The sequence below is a fragment of the Oncorhynchus mykiss genome, chromosome 8 (genome assembly GCF_013265735.2).
Source record: "Oncorhynchus mykiss isolate Arlee chromosome 8, USDA_OmykA_1.1, whole genome shotgun sequence".
Lineage (NCBI taxonomy): Eukaryota > Metazoa > Chordata > Actinopteri > Salmoniformes > Salmonidae > Oncorhynchus > Oncorhynchus mykiss.
This window is the reverse complement of record NC_048572.1, coordinates 57666778-57685085: the sequence shown is the minus strand read 5'-3', so window position 1 is coordinate 57685085 and position 18308 is coordinate 57666778. Positions and strand designations below refer to the sequence as shown.

Sequence of the window (18308 nt, the reverse complement as noted above, 5' to 3'; positions counted from 1 at the left end):
AGGTCAGGGCTTTGTGATGGCCACTCCAACACCTTGATTTTGTTGTCCTTACGCCATTTTGCCATAACTTTGGAAGTATGCTTGGGGTCATTGTCCATTTGTAAGACCCATTTGCGACCAAGCTTTAACTTCCTGACTGATGTCCTGAGATGTTGCTCATGATGCCATCTATTTTGTGAAGTGCACCAGTCCCTCCTGCAGCAAAGCACTCCCACAACGTGATGCTGCCACCCCCGTGCTTCGCGGGTGGGATGGTGTTCTCCGGCTTGCAAGCCGCCTCCTTTTTCCTCCAAACATAATGATGGTCATTATGGACAAAGAGTTCTATTTTTGTTTCATCAGACCAGAGGACGTTTCTCCAAAAAGTACCATCTTTGTCCCCATGTGCAGTTGCAAACCGTAGTCTGGCTTTTTTTGTGGTTTTGAAGCAGTGGCTTCTTCCTTGCTGAGCGGCCTTTCAGGTGATGTCGATATACAACTCGTTTTACTGTGGATATAGATACTTTTGAACCTGTTTCCTCCAGCATCTTCACAGGGTCCTTTGCTGTTGTTCTGGGATTGATTTACACTTTTTGCACCAAAGTACCTCCATCTCTAGGATGATGATGATGGCTGCATTGTCCAATGGTGTTTATACTTGCGTACTATTGTTTGTACAGATGAACGTGGTACCTTCAGGCGTTTGGAAATTGCTTTCAAGGATGAACTTGTGGAGGTCTACAATTTTGTTTCTGAGGTCTTGGCTGATTTCTTTTGATTTTCCCATGATCCAGAGCAAAGAGGCACTGAGTTGGAAGGTAGTCCTTGAAATACATCCACAGGTACACCTCCAATGGACTCAAACGATGTCAATTAGCCTATATAAGCCTATATAAGCTTATAAAGCCATGACATAATTTTCTGGAATTTTCCAAGCTGTTTAAAGGCACAGTCAACTTAGTGTATGTAAACTTCTGACCCACTGGAATTGTGATACAGTGAAATAATCTGTCTGTAAACAATTGGGAAAATTACTTGTGTCATGCAAAACCTAAGTGTTTGTAAACTTCCGACTTCAACTGTACAGGGTCAGTGCCAATACCATATTGACAATACCATATTATTATTAATACCATACATGTGCATACTATGTGCAGGGATACTGGAGTGATAGGGCTAGATACAGTTTGTACAGTCAGGTCCATAAATATTTGGACATTGACCAAGTTATTATTATTTTAGCTGTCTACCACAGCATATTAGAGTTGAAATGAAATACTGAATATGAGCTGAAAGTGCAGACTTTCAGCTTTAGTTTGAGGGTATTGACATCCAAATTGGGTGAACGGTGTAGAAATTACAGCACTTTTCCATGTGATGTCCCCCCTTTTTAAGGGACCAAAAGTAATTGGACAATTGGCTGGTCAACTGTTCCATGGCCAGGTGTGTGTTAATTCCCTCATTAGTTAATGTACAAGTAAGCAGATAAACGGTCTAGAGTTGATTTCAAGTGTGGCATTTGCATTTGGAATCTGTTGCTGTTAGCCATCATTAGGCTGAAAAATCAAAACAAACCCATCAGAGCGATAGCAAAAACATTAGGTGTGGCCAAATCAACTATTTGGTATATTCTTAAAAAGAAGGAGCGCACTGGTGAGCTCCGGAGCACCAAAAGGCCCGCAAGGCCACCAAACAACTGTGGTGGATGACAGAATAATTCTTTCTTTCTGGTGAAGAAAAGCCCTTTTCACAACAGTTGGCCAGATCAGGAACACCCTCCAGGAGGCAGGCGTATCTGTGTCAAAGGTCAACAATCAAGAGAAGACTTCACCAGAGTAAATACAGAGGGTTTACCACAAGATATTAACCATTAGTAAGACTCAAAAACAGGAAGACCAGATTAGAGTTTGGCAACAAAAACATCTAAAAAAGCCTGTACAGTGAATTCTGAAGTGTTTAGGGCTATATTATTATCTGCTCAGATTCAGCCAAATACATCAAAACTCATTGGACGGCGCTTCACAGTGCAGATGGACAATGCACCGAAGCGTATTGAGAAAACAACCCAATACTTTTTTAAGGCAAATAAGTAGAATGTTCTGCAATGGCCAAGTAAATCACCTTACCTGAATCCAATTGAGCGTGCATTTCACTTGCTGAAGGCAAAACTGAAGGCAAAAAACGTCCCAAGATCAAGCAGGAACTGAAGACAGCTGCAGTAAAGGCCTGGCAGAGCATCACCTGGGAAGAAACCCAGCATCTGGTGATGTCTATGGGTTCCAGACTTCAGGCAGTCATTGAGTGGAAAGGATTTGCAACCAAGTATTAAAACTCACAATTTAATTTATGATTATGTTAGTTTGTCCAATTACTTTTGAGCCCTTAGAACTGGGGGGCTTTGTATAAAAATGGTTGTAATTCCTGCACGGTTCATACAATAATTTTGACAAAACCCTTAAATTAAAGATGAAAGTCTACACTTAAAGCACATCTTGATTGTTCTGTTTCAAATCTATTGTGGTGGCGTACAGAGCCAAAATGATGCAAATTGTGTCACTGTTCAAGTACTTATGGACCTGACTGTATAGGGGTAATGTGACTAGACATCAGAATATATGATAAACAGAGAAGCAGCAGCTTGTGTGTGTGTGTGTGTGTGTGGTGTGTTTAGAGTCAACATGAATGTGTGTGGGTGTTATGTTAATGTGAACAAATTGTGTGTTTGTTTGAGTGTGTGTGTGTGTTGGTGTTTCAGTGTGAGTGAGTATGTAGAGTGTGCATAGAGTCAGAGGAAAAAAACAAATAAAACAGAAGGGTAAATGCACATAGTCTGTGTAGCCATTTTGTTAGCTATGTAGCAGTGTTATGGCTTGGGGATAGAAGCTGTTCAGGAGCCAGTTGGTGTCAGAGTTGTTGGTACGGTACCGGTTGCCATGCGGAAGCAGAGAGAACATTCTATGGCTTGGGTGGCTGGAGTCTTAAGTCGACTGCAAAACCCACAATGCAATAGCTAGCAAAGGTAGCAAACAATAATACCAAAGACAATATCAGCATGTGAAGTAGCTATAGTAGTTAGTTAGCTGTAAAATCTCCTTAACAAACTGCACTATCAATTTAGGCGTTTACAATCTCACCATATTCAACCTGCAAACCTGGTCTTAAGGACTAGACGTAACATTTATTTTGATTTTTTTTTATTTCACCTTTATTTAACCAGGTAGGCCAGTTGAGAACAAGTTCTCATTTACAACTGCGACCTGGCCAAGATAAAGCCAAGCAGTGCGACAAAACAACAACACAGTAAATGTAAATCCGAGAAACTCAAATGGATATGATATGTTACGTTTGGTATGGTTACACTGGTTGGTCGTATTACAACGCGAATGTCTAGCAACCCAAAAGTTGCGAGTTTGAATCTTATCACTGACAACTTTAGCATTTTAGCTCACTACCAACTTGTCAACTACTTAGCATGTTAGCTAACAAATGAATACATAACATATCACACTAAATGGAGAATCTCAGATTTACGTACAGACTAATATGAATACGAATGCTTTGAGACCAGATTGAGCATTGTGATAATAATTCATAGGCAGATGACTTTTAGATCGTGAAAATGTCTATCGCACGTCAGATGTCAGGACTGGCCGATGTCATAACTCATGATGTTATATTCTCGCTCGAATAAGCCATTGATTGTCTTTTTGCGATAATCCCGACCTCGAGAAATTTGTCATTTAACAGAGGTTCACCTCATTTCTCCTATTTTTCTGATTCAGTCCGTGGTGTTTAGCTTAGCGCTGTTACGAACTTAAGACGTCGATCTGCAGGTGCTGGAAAGGGTTAGGCTTAGGGGAAAGGTAACATGCTTAGTTGCAAAGTAGCGAAAAAAGTAGTAAGTAGTTGAAAAGGTGCTAAAATGCTACATTTGTCAGTGACCTTTGGGTTGCTAGACGTTCACGTTATATGCCAACCAGCCACCCACACGAGTTTTTGACTTAAGTAACCATCTGTCTTATGTAACCACACCAAACGTAACACATCGTACTAATTTGAGTGTTTCGGATTTACGTTTACTATGTTAAATCCAGTCTATGATACCAGGCTGCAATGCTATGTCATACCGGCTGTATTTCTGCCTGTGTGAACGGCAAGAGTTCAGATACACATGAAAACATTAAATGACCCCAGGAATCGATAGAGATGCACAAATACGATATAACATTCAAAATGGGTGAATCTTTCCTTTAATTTGACCCTCCTCACAGCAGGAAAATAATCCAGGAAATGTGAATAATTATGTGGATTTTGATTCATCTACATTTTAGTAGGAATTAATCCCTTTTTCATGAGGGTTTTTTCCTTTTCTGAATTTGACCCCTTTTTCTCCCCAATTTCGTGGTATCCAATTGTTTTTAGTAGCTACTATCTTGTCTCATCGCTACAACTCCCATATGGGCTCGGGAGAGACGAAGGTCATGCGTCCTCCGATACACAACCCAACCAAGCCAAGCCGCACTGCTTCTTAACACAGCACGCATCCAACACGGAAGCCAGCTGAGAAAACACTGTGCACCTGGCAACCTTGGTTAGCTCGCACTGCGCCCAGCCCGCCACAGGAGTCGCTGGTGCGCGATGAGACAAGGACATCCCTACCGGCCAAGCCCTCCCTAACCCGGACGATGCTAGGCCAATTGTGCGTCGCCCCACGGACCTCCCGGTCACGGCCGGTTACGACAGAGCCTGGGCGCGAACCCAGTCTCTGATGGCACAGCTGGCGCTGCAGTACAGCGCCCTTAGCCACTGCACCACCCGGGAGGCCTAAGTCTCTCTCTTTCCACCCATCACTAAGTCCACTCATTCCCTTTCTCATTCATTCAGCTCAACATGTTGGAATGCATCTATCCATCCTTCCCACTGGCTTTTCACACTGTTCCTTCTGTACACATTTCTCTTTTCTTATATTTTTTGTGCTCTCTCTCTCTCTGCCTGTTACTGTGACTATTCCTCGCTTATCTTGTGCTTCATTTTCCTATGGTTTTCCCTCTCTCCTTTCTCTCCCACCCATCTCTCCCTTTCCTCCCTCTCTCCTCTCCCCCTCTGTTCAGTGTGTACGTCTCGCTGTCAGAAGTTCCTGATCTCGCGTGTGGGCGAGGACTGGATCTTTCTCATCCTACTGGGTCTGGTCATGGCCCTGGTCAGCTGGGTGATGGACTATGCTATCGCCTTTTGTCAGCAAGGTGAGAGAGAGAGGGATGAAGTGGGAGAGAGAGATGGAGGGAGAGAGAGAAAGAGAGAGAGAGAGATATTCTTGGGTGTAGTCATGGCCCTGGTCAGAGTGGTCAGCTAAGTGACGGACTAGGCCATAGCCTAGGCTCTAAGGGTATGGAAGGAGAGAGAGAACGGGACAGAGGGAGGGAGAAAGAGAGAACGGGACAGAGGGAGGGAGAAAGAGAGAACGGGACAGAGGGAGGGAGAGAGAGAGAACGGGACAGAGGGAGGGAGAGAGAGAGAACGGAACGGAGGGAGGGAGAGACAGAGAACGGAACGGAGGGAGAGAGAGAGAGAGAGAACGGAACAGAGGGAGAGAGAGAGAGAGAGAACGGAACAGAGGGAGGGAGAGAGAGAGAACGGAACAGAGGGAGGGAGAAAAAGAGAGAACGGGACAGAGGGAGGGAGAAAGAGAGAACGGAACGGAGGGAGGGAGAGAGAGAACGGAACGGAGGGAGAGAGAGAGAACGGAACGGAGGGAGGGAGAGAGAACGGAACGGAACGGAGGGAGGGCGAAAGAGAGAACGGAACGGAGGGAGGGCGAAAGAGAGAACGGAACGGAGGGAGGGCAAAAGAGAGAACGGAACGTAGGGAGGGCGAAAGAGAGAACGGAACGGAGGGAGGGCAAAAGAGAGAACGGAACGGAGGGAGGGCAAAAGAGAGAACGGAACGGAGGGAGAGAGAGAGAGAGAGAACAGAACAGAGGGAGAGAGAGAGAGAGAGAGAACGGAACAGAGGGAGGGAGAGAGAGAGAACGGAACAGAGGGAGGGAGAAAAAGAGAGAACGGGACAGAGGGAGGGAGAAAGAGAGAACGGAACGGAGGGAGGGAGAGAGAGAACGGAACGGAGGGAGGGAGAGGGAACGGAACGGAGGGAGGGCGAAAGAGAGAACGGAACGGAGGGAGGGCGAAAGAGAGAACGGAACGGAGGGAGGGCAAAAGAGAGAACGGAACGGAGGGAGGGCGAAAGAGAGAACGGAACGGAGGGAGGGCAAAAGAGAGAACGGAACGGAGGGAGGGCAAAAGAGAGAACGGAACGGAGGGAGGGCAAAAGAGAGAACGGAACGGAGGGAGGGCAAACGAGAGAACGGAACGGAAGGAGGGCAAAAGAGAGAACGGTACGGAGGTAGGGAGAAAGAGAGAACGGAACGAAGGGAGAGAGGGAGGGAGAGAGAGAGAGAGAACGGAACAGAGGGAGGGCGAAAGAGAGAACGGAACGGAGGGAGGGAGAGAGAGAGAACGGAACGGAGGGAGGGCGAAAGAGAGAACGGAACGGAGGGAGGGCGAAAGAGAGAACGGAACGGAGGGAGGGCGAAAGAGAGAACGGAACGGAGGGAGGGCGAAAGAGAGAACGGAACGGAGGGAGGGCAAAAGAGAGAACGGAACGGAGGGAGGGAGAAAGAGAGAACGGACAGAGGGAGAGAGGGAGGGAGAGAGAGAGAGAACGGAACAGAGGGAGGAAGAAAGAGAGAGAGAGACCGGAACAGAGGGAGAGAGAGAGAGAGAGAACGGAACAGAGGGAGGGAGAGAGAGAGAACGGAACAGAGGGAGGGCGAAAGAGAGAACGGAACAGAGGGAGGGAGAAAGAGAGAACGGAACAGAGGGAGGGAGAAAGAGAGAACGGAACAGAGGGAGAGAGAAAGAGAGAAGGGAACAGAGGGATAGAGAAAGAGAACGGAACAGAGGGAGGGCGAAAGAGAGAACGGAACAGAGGGAGGGAGAAAGAGAGAACGGAACAGAGGGAGAGAGAAAGAGAGAACGGAACAGAGGGAGAGAGAAAGAGAGAACGGAACAGAGGGAGAGAGAAAGAGAGAACGGAACAGAGGGAGGGCGAAAGAGAGAACGGAACAGAGGGAGGGAGAAAGAGATAACGGAACGGAGGGAGGGAGAGAGAGAGAACGGAACGGAGGGAGGGAGAGAGAGAGAACGGAACGGAGGGAGGGAGAGAGAGAGAACGGAACGGAGGGAGGGCAAAAGAGAGAACGAAACTGAGGGAGGGCAAAAGAGAGAACGGAACGGAGGGAGGGAGAAAGAGAGAACGGAACGGAGGGAGAGAGGGAGGGAGAGAGAGAGAGAACGGAACAGAGGGAGGGCGAAAGAGAGAACGGAACAGAGGGAGGGCGAAAGAGAGAATGGAATGGAGGGAGGGAGAGAGAGAGAACGGAACGGAGGGAGGGCGAAAGAGAAAACGGAACGGAGGGAGGGCGAAAGAGAGAACGGAACGGAGGGAGGGAGAAAGAGAAAACGGAACGGAGGGAGGGCGAAAGAGAGATCGGAACGGAGGGAGGGAGAAAGAGAGAACGGAACGGAGGGAGAGAGGAAGGGAGAGGGAGAGAGAGAACGGAACAGAGGAAGGAAAAAAGAGAGAACGGAACAGAGGGAGAGAGAAAGAGAGAACGGAACAGAGGGAGAGAGAGAGGGAGAGAGAAAGAGAGAACGGAACAGAGGGAGGGAGAAAGAGAGAACGGAACAGAGGGAGGGAGAAAGAGAGAACGGAACAGGGGGAGGGAGAGAGAGAGACCGGAACAGAGGGAGAGAGAGAGAGAGAACGGAACAGAGGGAGGGAGAGAGAGAGAACGGAACAGAGGGAGGGCGAAAGAGAGAACGGAACAGAGGGAGGGAGAAAGAGAGAACGGAACAGAGGGAGGGAGAAAGAGAGAACGGACAGAGGGAGAGAGAAAGAGAGAAGGGAACAGAGGGAGAGAGAAAGAGAGAACGGAACAGAGGGAGGGCGAAAGAGAGAACGGAACAGAGGGAGGGAGAAAGAGAGAACGGAACAGAGGGAGGGCGAAAGAGAGAACGGAATAGAGGGAGGGCGAAAGAGAGAACGGAACAGAGGGAGGGAGAAAGAGAGAGAGAGAACGGAACAGAGGGAGAGAGAGAGAGAGAACGTGACAGAGGGAGGGAGAAAGAGAGAACGGAACGGAGGGAGGGAGAGAGAGAGAACGGAACGGAGGGAGGGAGAGAGAGAGAACGGAACGGAGGGAGGGCGAAAGAGAGAACGGAACGGAGGGAGGGCGAAAGAGAGAACGGAACGGAGGGAGGGCGAAAGAGAGAACGGAACGGAGGGAGGGAGAGAGAGAGAACGGAACGGAGGGAGGGCGAAAGAGAGAACGGAACGGAGGGAGGGCGAAAGAGAGCACGGAACGGAGGGAGGGCGAAAGAGAGAACGGAACGGAGGGAGGGCGAAAGAGAGAACGGAACGGAGGGAGGGCGAAAGAGAGAACGGAACGGAGGGAGGGCGAAAGAGAGAACGGAACGGAGGGAGGGAGAAAGAGAGAACGGACAGAGGGAGAGAGGGAGGGAGAGAGAGAGAACGGAACAGAGGGAGGAAGAAAGAGAGAACGGAACAGAGGGAGAGAGAGAGGGAGAGAGAAAGAGAGAACGGAACAGAGGGAGGGAGGGAGAGAGAGAGAGACCGGAACAGAGGGAGAGAGAGAGAGAGAACGGAACAGAGGGAGGGAGAGAGAGAGAACGGAACAGAGGGAGGGCGAAAGAGAGAACGGAACAGAGGGAGGGAGAAAGAGAGAACGGAACAGAGGGAGAGAGAAAGAGAACGGAACAGAGGGAGAGAGAAAGAGAGAAGGGAACAGAGGGATAGAGAAAGAGAACGGAACAGAGGGAGGGCGAAAGAGAGAACGGAACAGAGGGAGGGAGAAAGAGAGAACGGAACAGAGGGAGAGAGAAAGAGAGAACGGAACAGAGGGAGAGAGAAAGAGAGAACGGAACAGAGGGAGGGCGAAAGAGAGAACGGAACGGAGGGAGGGAGAGAGAGAACGGAACGGAGGGAGGGCGAAAGAGAGAACGGAACGGAGGGAGGGCAAAAGAGAGAACGAAACTGAGGGAGGGCAAAAGAGAGAACGGAACGGAGGGAGGGAGAAAGAGAGAACGGAACGGAGGGAGAGAGGGAGGGAGAGAGAGAGAGAACGGAACAGAGGGAGGGCGAAAGAGAGAATGGAATGGAGGGAGGGAGAGAGAGAGAACGGAACGGAGGGAGGGCGAAAGAGAAAACGGAACGGAGGGAGGGCGAAAGAGAGAACGGAACGGAGGGAGGGCGAAAGAGAGAATGGAATGGAGGGAGGGAGAGAGAGAGAACGGAACGGAGGGAGGGCGAAAGAGAAAACGGAACGGAGGGAGGGCGAAAGAGAGAACGGAACGGAGGGAGGGAGAAAGAGAAAACGGAACGGAGGGAGGGCGAAAGAGAGAACGGAACGGAGGGAGGGAGAAAGAGAGAACGGAACGGAGGGAGAGAGGGAGGGAGAGGGAGAGAGAGAACGGAACAGAGGAAGGAAAAAAGAGAGAACGGAACAGAGGGAGAGAGAAAGAGAGAACGGAACAGAGGGAGAGAGAGAGGGAGAGAGAAAGAGAGAACGGAACAGAGGGAGGGAGAAAGAGAGAACGGAACAGGGGGAGGGAGTGAGAGAGACCGGAACAGAGGGAGAGAGAGAGAGAGAACGGAACAGAGGGAGGGAGAGAGAGAGAACGGAACAGAGGGAGGGCGAAAGAGAAAACGGAACAGAGGGAGGGAGAAAGAGAGAACGGAACAGAGGGAGGGAGAAAGAGAGAACGGAACAGAGGGAGAGAGAAATAGAGAAGGGAAGAGAGGGAGAGAGAAAGAGAGAACGGAACAGAGGGAGGGCGAAAGAGAGAACGGAACAGAGGGAGGGAGAAAGAGAGAACGGAACAGAGGGAGGGCGAAAGAGAGAACGGAATAGAGGGAGGGCGAAAGAGAGAACAGAACAGAGGGAGGGAGAAAGAGAGAGAGAGAACGGAACAGAGGGAGAGAGAGAGAGAGAACGTGACAGAGGGAGGGAGAAAGAGAGAACGGAACGGAGGGAGGGAGAGAGAGAGAACGGAACAGAGGGAGGGCAAAAGAGAGAATGGAATGGAGGGAGGGAGAGAGAGAGAACGGAACGGAGGGAGGGCGAAAGAGAAAACGGAACGGAGGGAGGGCGAAAGAGAGAACGGAACGGAGGGAGGGAGAAAGAGAGAACGGAACGGAGGGAGAGAGGGAGGGAGAGAGAGAGAGAACGGAACAGAGGGAGGAAGAAAGAGAGAATGGAACAGAGGGAGAGAGAAAGAGAGAACGGAACAGAGGGAGAGAGAGAGGGAGAGAGAAAGAGAGAACGGAACAGAGGGAGGGAGAAAGAGAGAACGGAACAGAGGGAGGGAGAAAGAGAGAACGGAACAGGGGGAGGGAGAGAGAGAGACCGGAACAGAGGGAGAGAGAGAGAGAGAACGGAACAGAGGGAGGGCGAGAGAGAGAACGGAACAGAGGGAGGGCGAAAGAGAGAACGGAACGGAGGGAGGGCGAAAGAGAGAACGGAACGGAGGGAGGGAGAGAGAGAGACCGGAACAGAGGGAGAGAGAGAGAGAGAACGGAACAGAGGGAGGGCGAGAGAGAGAACGGAACAGAGGGAGGGCGAAAGAGAGAACGGAACGGAGGGAGGGCGAAAGAGAGAACGGAACGGAGGGAGGGAGAAAGAGAGAACGGAACAGAGGGAGGGAGAAAGAGAGAACGGAACAGAGGGAGGGAGGGAGAGAGAGAGAGAGAGAACGGAACAGAGGGAGGGAGAGAGAGAGAACGGAACAGAGGGAGGGAGAGAGAGAGAACGGAACGGAGGGAGGGCGAAAGAGAGAACGGAACGGAGGGAGGGCAAAAGAGAGAACGAAACGGAGGGAGGGCAAAAGAGAGAACGGAACGGAGGGAGGGAGAAAGAGAGAACGGAACGGAGGGAGAGAGGGAGGGAGAGAGAGAGAGAACGGAACAGAGGGAGGGAGAGAGAGAGACCGGAACAGAGGGAGGGAGAAAGAGAGAACGGAACAGAGGGAGGGAGAAAGAGAGAACGGAACGGAGGGAGGGCGAAAGAGAGAACGGAACGGAGGGAGGGCGAAAGAGAGAACGGAACGGAGGGAGGGAGAAAGAGAGAACGGAACGGAGGGAGAGAGGGAGGGAGAGAGAGAGAGAACGGAACAGAGGGAGGGAGATAGAGAGAACGGAACAGAGGGAGGGAGAAAGTGAGAACAGGACAGAGGGAGGGAGAGAGAGAGAACAGGACAGAGGGAGGGAGAAAGAGAGAACGGAACGGAGGGAGGGAGAGAGAGAGAACGGAACAGAGGGAGGGAGAGAGAGAGAACGGAACAGAGAGAGGGCGAAAGAGAGAACGGAACAGAGGGAGGGCAAAAGAGAGAACGGAACAGAGGGAGGGCGAAAGAGAGAACGGAACAGAGGGAGGGAGAAAGAGAGAACGGAACAGAGGGAGAGAGAGAGAGAGAACGGAACAGAGGGAGAGAGAGAGAGAGAGAACGTGACAGAGGGAGGGAGAATGAGAGAACGGAACGGAGGGAGGGAGAGAGAGAACGGAACAGAGGGAGGGCGAAAGAGAGAACGGGACAGAGGGAGGGAGAAAGAGAGAACGGGACAGAGGGAGGGAGAGAGAGAGAACGGGACAGAGGGAGGGAGAAAGAGAGAACGGGACAGAGGGAGGGAGAGAGAGAGAACGGAACGGAGGGAGGGAGATAGAGAACGGAACGTTGGGAGGGAGAGAGAGAGAACGGAACGGAGGGAGGGCGAAAGAGAGAACGGAACGGAGGGAGAGAGAAAGAGAGAACGGAACAGACGGAGGGAGAAAGAGAGAACGGAACAGATGGAGGGAGAAAAAGAGAACGGGACAGAGGGAGGGAGAAAGAGAGAACGGGACAGATGGAGGGATAAAGAGAGAACAGAACGGAGGGAGGGAGAGAGAGAGAACGGAACGGAGGGAGGGAGAGAGAGAGAGAACGGGATGGAGGGAGGGAAAGAGAGAACGGAACGGAGGGAGGGCTAAAGAGAGAACGGAACGGAGGGAGGGCGAAAGAGAGAACGGAAAAGAGGGAGGGCGAAAGAGAGAACGGAACGGAGGGAGGGAGAGAGAGAGAGAACGGGATGGAGGGAGGGAAAGAGAGAGAACGGAACGGAGGGAGGGCGAAAGAGAGAACGGAACGGAGGGAGGGCGAAAGAGAGAACGGAACAGAGGGAGAGAGAAAGAGAGAACGGAACAGAGGGAGGGCGAAAGAGAGAACGGAACAGAGGGAGGGCGAAAGAGAGAACGGAACAGAGGGAGGGCGAAAGAGAGAACGGAACAGAGGGAGAGAGAAAGAGAGAACGGAACAGAGGGAGAGAGAAAGAGAGAACGGAACAGAGGGAGGGCCAAAGAGAGAACGGAACAGAGGGAGGGAGAAAGAGAGAAGGGAACAGAGGGAGGGAGAAAGAGAGAACGGAACGGAGGGAGGGAGAGAGAGAGAACGGAACGGAGGGAGGGAGAGAGAGAGAACGGAACGGAGGGAGAGAGGGAGGGAGAGAGAGAGAGAACGGAACAGAGGGAGGGAGATAGAGAGAACGGAACAGAGGGAGGGAGAAAGTGAGAACAGTACAGAGGGAGGGAGAGAGAGAGAACAGGACAGAGGGAGGGAGAAAGAGAGAACGGAACGGAGGGAGGGAGAGAGAGAGAACGGAACAGAGGGAGGGAGAGAGAGAGAACGGAACAGAGAGAGGGCGAAAGAGAGAACGGAACAGAGGGAGGGCAAAAGAGAGAACGGAACAGAGGGAGGGCGAAAGAGAGAACGGAACAGAGGGAGGGAGAAAGAGAGAGAACGTGACAGAGGGAGGGAGAATGAGAGAACGGAACGGAGGGAGGGAGAGAGAGAACGGAACAGAGGGAGGGCGAAAGAGAGAACGGGACAGAGGGAGGGAGAAAGAGAGAACGGGACAGAGGGAGGGAGAAAGAGAGAACGGGACAGAGGGAGGGAGAGAGAGAGAACGGGACAGAGGGAGGGAGAAAGAGAGAACGGGACAGAGGGAGGGAGAGAGAGAGAACGGAACGGAGGGAGGGAGATAGAGAACGGAACGTTGGGAGGGAGAGAGAGAGAACGGAACGGAGGGAGGGCGAAAGAGAGAACGGAACGGAGGGAGAGAGAAAGAGAGAACGGAACAGACGGAGGGAGAAAGAGAGAACGGAACAGATGGAGGGAGAAAAAGAGAACGGGACAGAGGGAGGGAGAAAGAGAGAACGGGACAGATGGAGGGATAAAGAGAGAACAGAACGGAGGGAGGGAGAGAGAGAGAACGGAACGGAGGGAGGGAGAGAGAGAGAGAGAACGGGATGAAGGGAGGGAAAGAGAGAACGGAACGGAGGGAGGGCTAAAGAGAGAACGGAACGGAGGGAGGGCGAAAGAGAGAACGGAAAAGAGGGAGGGAGAGAGAGAGAACGGAACGGAGGGAGGGAGAGAGAGAGAGAACGGGATGGAGGGAGGGAAAGAGAGAGAACGGAACGGAGGGAGGGCGAAAGAGAGAACGGAACGGAGGGAGGGCGAAAGAGAGAACGGAACAGAGGGAGAGAGAAAGAGAGAACGGAACAGAGGGAGGGCGAAAGAGAGAACGGAACAGAGGGAGGGCGAAAGAGAGAACGGAACAGAGGGAGGGCGAAAGAGAGAACGGAACAGAGGGAGAGAGAAAGAGAAACGGAACAGAGGGAGAGAGAAGAGAGAACGGAACAGAGGGAGGGCCAAAGAGAGAACGGACAGAGGGAGGGAGAAAGAGAGAACGGAACGGAGGGAGGGAGAGAGAGAGAACGGAACGGAGGGAGGGAGAGAGAGAACGGAACGAGGGAGGGCGAAAGAGAGAACGGAATGGAGGAGGGCAAAAGAGAGAACGAAACTGAGGGAGGGCAAAAGAGAGAACGGAACGGAGGGAGGGAGAAAGAGAGAACGGAACGGAGGGAGAGAGGGAGGGAGAGAGAGAGAGAACGGAACAGAGGGAGGGCGAAAGAGAGAACGGAACAGAGGGAGGGCGAAAGAGAGAATGGAATGGAGAGAGGGAGAGAGAGAGAACGGAACGGAGGGAGGGCGAAAGAGAAAACGGAACGGAGGGAGGGCGAAAGAGAGAACGGAACGGAGGGAGGGAGAAAGAGAAAACGGAACGGAGGGAGGGCGAAAGAGAGAACGGAACGGAGGGAGGGAGAAAGAGAGAACGGAACGGAGGGAGAGAGGGAGGGAGAGGGAGAGAGAGAACGGAACAGAGGAAGGAAAAAAGAGAACGGAACAGAGGGAGAGAGAAAGAGAGAACGGAACAGAGGGAGAGAGAGAGGGAGAGAGAAAGAGAGAACGGAACAGAGGGAGGGAGAAAGAGAGAACGGAACAGAGGGAGGGAGAAAGAGAGAACGGAACAGGGGGAGGGAGAGAGAGAGACCGGAACAGGGGAGAGAGAGAGAGAGAACGGAACAGAGGGAGGGAGAGAGAGAGAACGGAACAGAGGGAGGGCGAAAGAGAGAACGGAACAGAGGGAGGGAGAAAGAGAGAACGGAACAGAGGGAGGGAGAAAGAGAGAACGGAACAAAGGGAGAGAGAAAGAGAGAAGGGAACAGAGGGAGAGAGAAAGAGAGAACGGAACAGAGGGAGGGCGAAAGAGAGAACGGAACAGAGGGAGGGCGAAAGAGAGAACGGAACAGAGGGAGGGCGAAAGAGAGAACGGAACGGAGGGAGGGAGAAAGAGAAAACGGAACGGAGGGAGGGCGAAAGAGAGAACGGAACGGAGGGAGGGAGAAAGAGAGAACGGAACAGAGGGAGAGAGAGAGGGAGAGAGAAAGAGAGAACGGAACAGAGGGAGGGAGAAAGAGAGAACGGAACAGAGGGAGGGAGAAAGAGAGAACGGAACAGGGGGAGGGAGAAAGAGAGAACGGAACAGAGGGAGAGAGAGAGGGAGAGAGAAAGAGAGAACGGAACAGAGGGAGGGAGAAAGAGAGAACGGAACAGAGGGAGGGAGAAAGAGAGAACGGAACAGGGGGAGGGAGAGAGAGAGACCGGAACAGAGGGAGAGAGGGAGAGAGAACGGAACAGAGGGAGGGAGAGAGAGAGAACGGAACAGAGGGAGGGCGAAAGAGAGAACGGAACAGAGGGAGGGAGAAAGAGAGAACGGAACAGAGGGAGGGAGAAAGAGAGAACGGAACAGAGGGAGAGAGAAAGAGAGAAGGGAACAGGGGGACAGAGAAAGAGAGAACGGAACAGAGGGAGGGCGAAAGAGAGAACGGAACAGAGGGAGGGAGAAAGAGAGAACGGAACAGAGGGAGGGCGAAAGAGAGAACGGAATAGAGGGAGGGCGAAAGAGAGAACGGAACAGAGGGAGGGAGAAAGAGAGAGAGAGAACGGAACAGAGGGAGCGAGAGAGAGAGAACGTGACAGAGGGAGGGAGAAAGAGAGAACGGAACGGAGGGAGGGAGAGAGAGAGAACGGAACAGAGGGAGGGCAAAAGAGAGAATGGAATGGAGGGAGGGAGAGAGAGAGAACGGAACGGAGGGAGGGCGAAAGAGAAAACGGAACGGAGGGAGGGCGAAAGAGAGAACGGAACGGAGGGAGGGAGAAAGAGAGAACGGAACGGAGGGAGAGAGGGAGGGAGAGAGAGAGAGAACGGAACAGAGGGAGGAAGAAAGAGAGAACGGAACAGAGGGAGAGAGAAAGAGAGAACGGAACAGAGGGAGAGAGAGAGGGAGAGAGAAAGAGAGAACGGAACAGAGGGAGGGAGAAAGAAGAGAACGGAACAGAGGGAGGGAGAAAGAGAGAACGGAACAAGGGAGGGAGAGAGAGAGACCGGAACAGAGGGAGAGAGAGAGAGAGAACGAACAGAGGGAGGGCGAAAGAGAGAACGGAACGGAGGGAGGGCGAAAGAGAGAACGGAACGGAGGGAGGGAGAAGAGAGAACGGAACAGAGGAGGGAGAAAGAGAGAACGGAACAGAGGGAGGGAGGGAGAGAGAGAGAGAACGGAACAGAGGGAGGAGAGAGAGAGAACGGAACAGAGGGAGGGAGAGAGAGAGAACGGAACGGAGGGAGGGCGAAAGAGAGAACGAACGGAGAGAGGGCAAAAGAGAGAACGAAACGGAGGGAGGGCAAAAGAGAGAACGGAACGGAGGGAGGGAGAAAGAGAGAACGGAACGGAGGGAGAGAGGGAGGGAGAGAGAGAGAGAACGGAACAGAGGGAGGGAGAGAGAGAGACCGGAACAGAGGGAGGGAGAAAGAGAGAACGGAACAGAGGGAGGGAGAAAGAGAGAACGGAACGGAGGGAGGGCGAAAGAGAGAACGGAACGGAGGGAGGGCGAAAGAGAGAACGGAACGGAGGGAGGGAGAAAGAGAGAACGGAACGGAGGGAGAGAGGGAGGGAGAGAGAGAGAGAACGGAACAGAGGGAGAGAGAAAGAGAGAACGGAACAGAGGGAGAGAGAAAAAGAGAACGGAACAGAGGGAGGGCGAAAGAGAGAACGGAACAGAGGGAGGGAGAAAGTGAGAACAGGACAGAGGGAGGGAGAGAGAGAGAACAGGACAGAGGGAGGGAGAAAGAGAGAACGGAACGGAGGGAAGGAGAGAGAGAGAACGGAACAGAGGGAGGGAGAAAGAGAGAACGGAACAGAGGGAGAGAGAGAGAGAGAACGGAACAGAGGGAGAGAGAGAGAGAGAGAGAGAACGTGACAGAGGGAGGGAGAATGAGAGAACGGAACGGAGGGAGGGAGAGAGAGAACGGAACAGAGGGAGGGCGAAAGAGAGAACGGGACAGAGGGAGGGAGAAAGAGAGAACGGGACAGAGGGAGGGAGAAAGAGAGAACGGGACAGAGGGAGGGAGAGAGAGAGAACGGAACGGAGGGAGGGAGAGAGAGAACGGAACGTTGGGAGGGAGAGAGAGACAACGGAACGGAGGGAGGGCGAAAGAGAGAACGGAACGGAGGGAGAGAGAAAGAGAGAACGGAACAGACGGAGGGAGAAAGAGAGAACGGAACAGATGGAGGGAGAAAAAGAGAACGGGACAGAGGGAGGGAGGAAGAGAGAACGGGACAGAGGGAGGGAGAAAGAGAGAACAGAACGGAGGGAGGGAGAGAGAGAGAACGGAACGGAGGGAGGGAGAGAGAGAGAGAGAACGGGATGGAGGGAGGGAAAGAGAGAACGGAACGGAGGGAGGGCGAAAGAGAGAACGGAACGGAGGGATGGTGAAAGAGAGAACGGAAAAGAGGGAGGGAGAGAGAGAGAACGGAACGGAGGGAGGGAGAGAGAGAGAGAACGGGATGGAGGGAGGGAAAGAGAGAGAACGGAACGGAGGGAGGGCGAAAGAGAGAACGGAACGGAGGGAGGGCGAAAGAGAGAACGGAACAGAGGGAGAGAGAAAGAGAGAACGGAACAGAGGGAGGGCGAAAGAGAGAACGGAACAGAGGGAGGGCGAAAGAGAGAACGGAACAGAGGGAGGGCGAAAGAGAGAACGGAACAGAGGGAGAGAGAAAGAGAGAACGGAACAGAGGGAGAGAGAAAGAGAGAACGGAACAGAGGGAGGGAGAAAGAGAGAACGGAACAGAGGGAGAGAGAAATAGAGAACGGAACAGAGGGAGGGCGAAAGAGAGAACGGAACAGAGGGAGGGAGAAAGTGAGAACAGGACAGAGGGAGGGAGAGAGAGAGAACAGGACAGAGGGAGGGAGAAAGAGAGAACGGAACGGAGGGAAGGAGAGAGAGAGAACAGAACAGAGGGAGGGAGAAAGAGAGAACGGAACAGAGGGAGAGAGAGAGAGAGAACGGAACAGAGGGAGAGAGAGAGAGAACGTGACAGAGGGAGGGAGAATGAGAGAACGGAACGGAGGGAGGGAGAGAGAGAACGGAACAGAGGGAGGGCGAAAGAGAGAACGGGACAGAGGGAGGGAGAAAGAGAGAACGGGACAGAGGGAGGGAGAAAGAGAGAACGGGACAGAGGGAGGGAGAGAGAGAGAACGGAACGGAGGGAGGGAGAGAGAGAACGGAACGTTGGGAGGGAGAGAGAGACAACGGAACGGAGGGAGGGCGAAAGAGAGAACGGAACGGAGGGAGAGAGAAAGAGAGAACGGAACAGACGGAGGGAGAAAGAGAGAACGGAACAGATGGAGGGAGAAAAAGAGAACGGGACAGAGGGAGGGAGGAAGAGAGAACGGGACAGAGGGAGGGAGAAAGAGAGAACAGAACGGAGGGAGGGAGAGAGAGAGAACGGAACGGAGGGAGGGAGAGAGAGAGAGAGAACG

At 52.2% G+C, this 18308-nt stretch overlaps 1 protein-coding gene across 7 annotated transcripts in view; it reads left to right on the top strand.

Moving 5' to 3' along the window:
- The window catches only part of LOC110530221 (chloride channel protein 2), a 78908-nt gene that overhangs the window by 35600 nt on the left and 25000 nt on the right, over positions 1-18308 (top strand). For all 7 annotated transcript variants that reach the window (XR_005052924.1, XR_005052922.1, XR_005052923.1 and 4 more), the window contains exon 3: positions 5091-5222. Coding sequence is in view for 4 of the 7 variants with exons in the window: in XM_036985784.1 (XP_036841679.1) it covers positions 5091-5222 (132 nt within the window). In the remaining 3 variants the exon portion in view is untranslated. The remainder of the gene's footprint in view (positions 1-5090; positions 5223-18308) is intronic.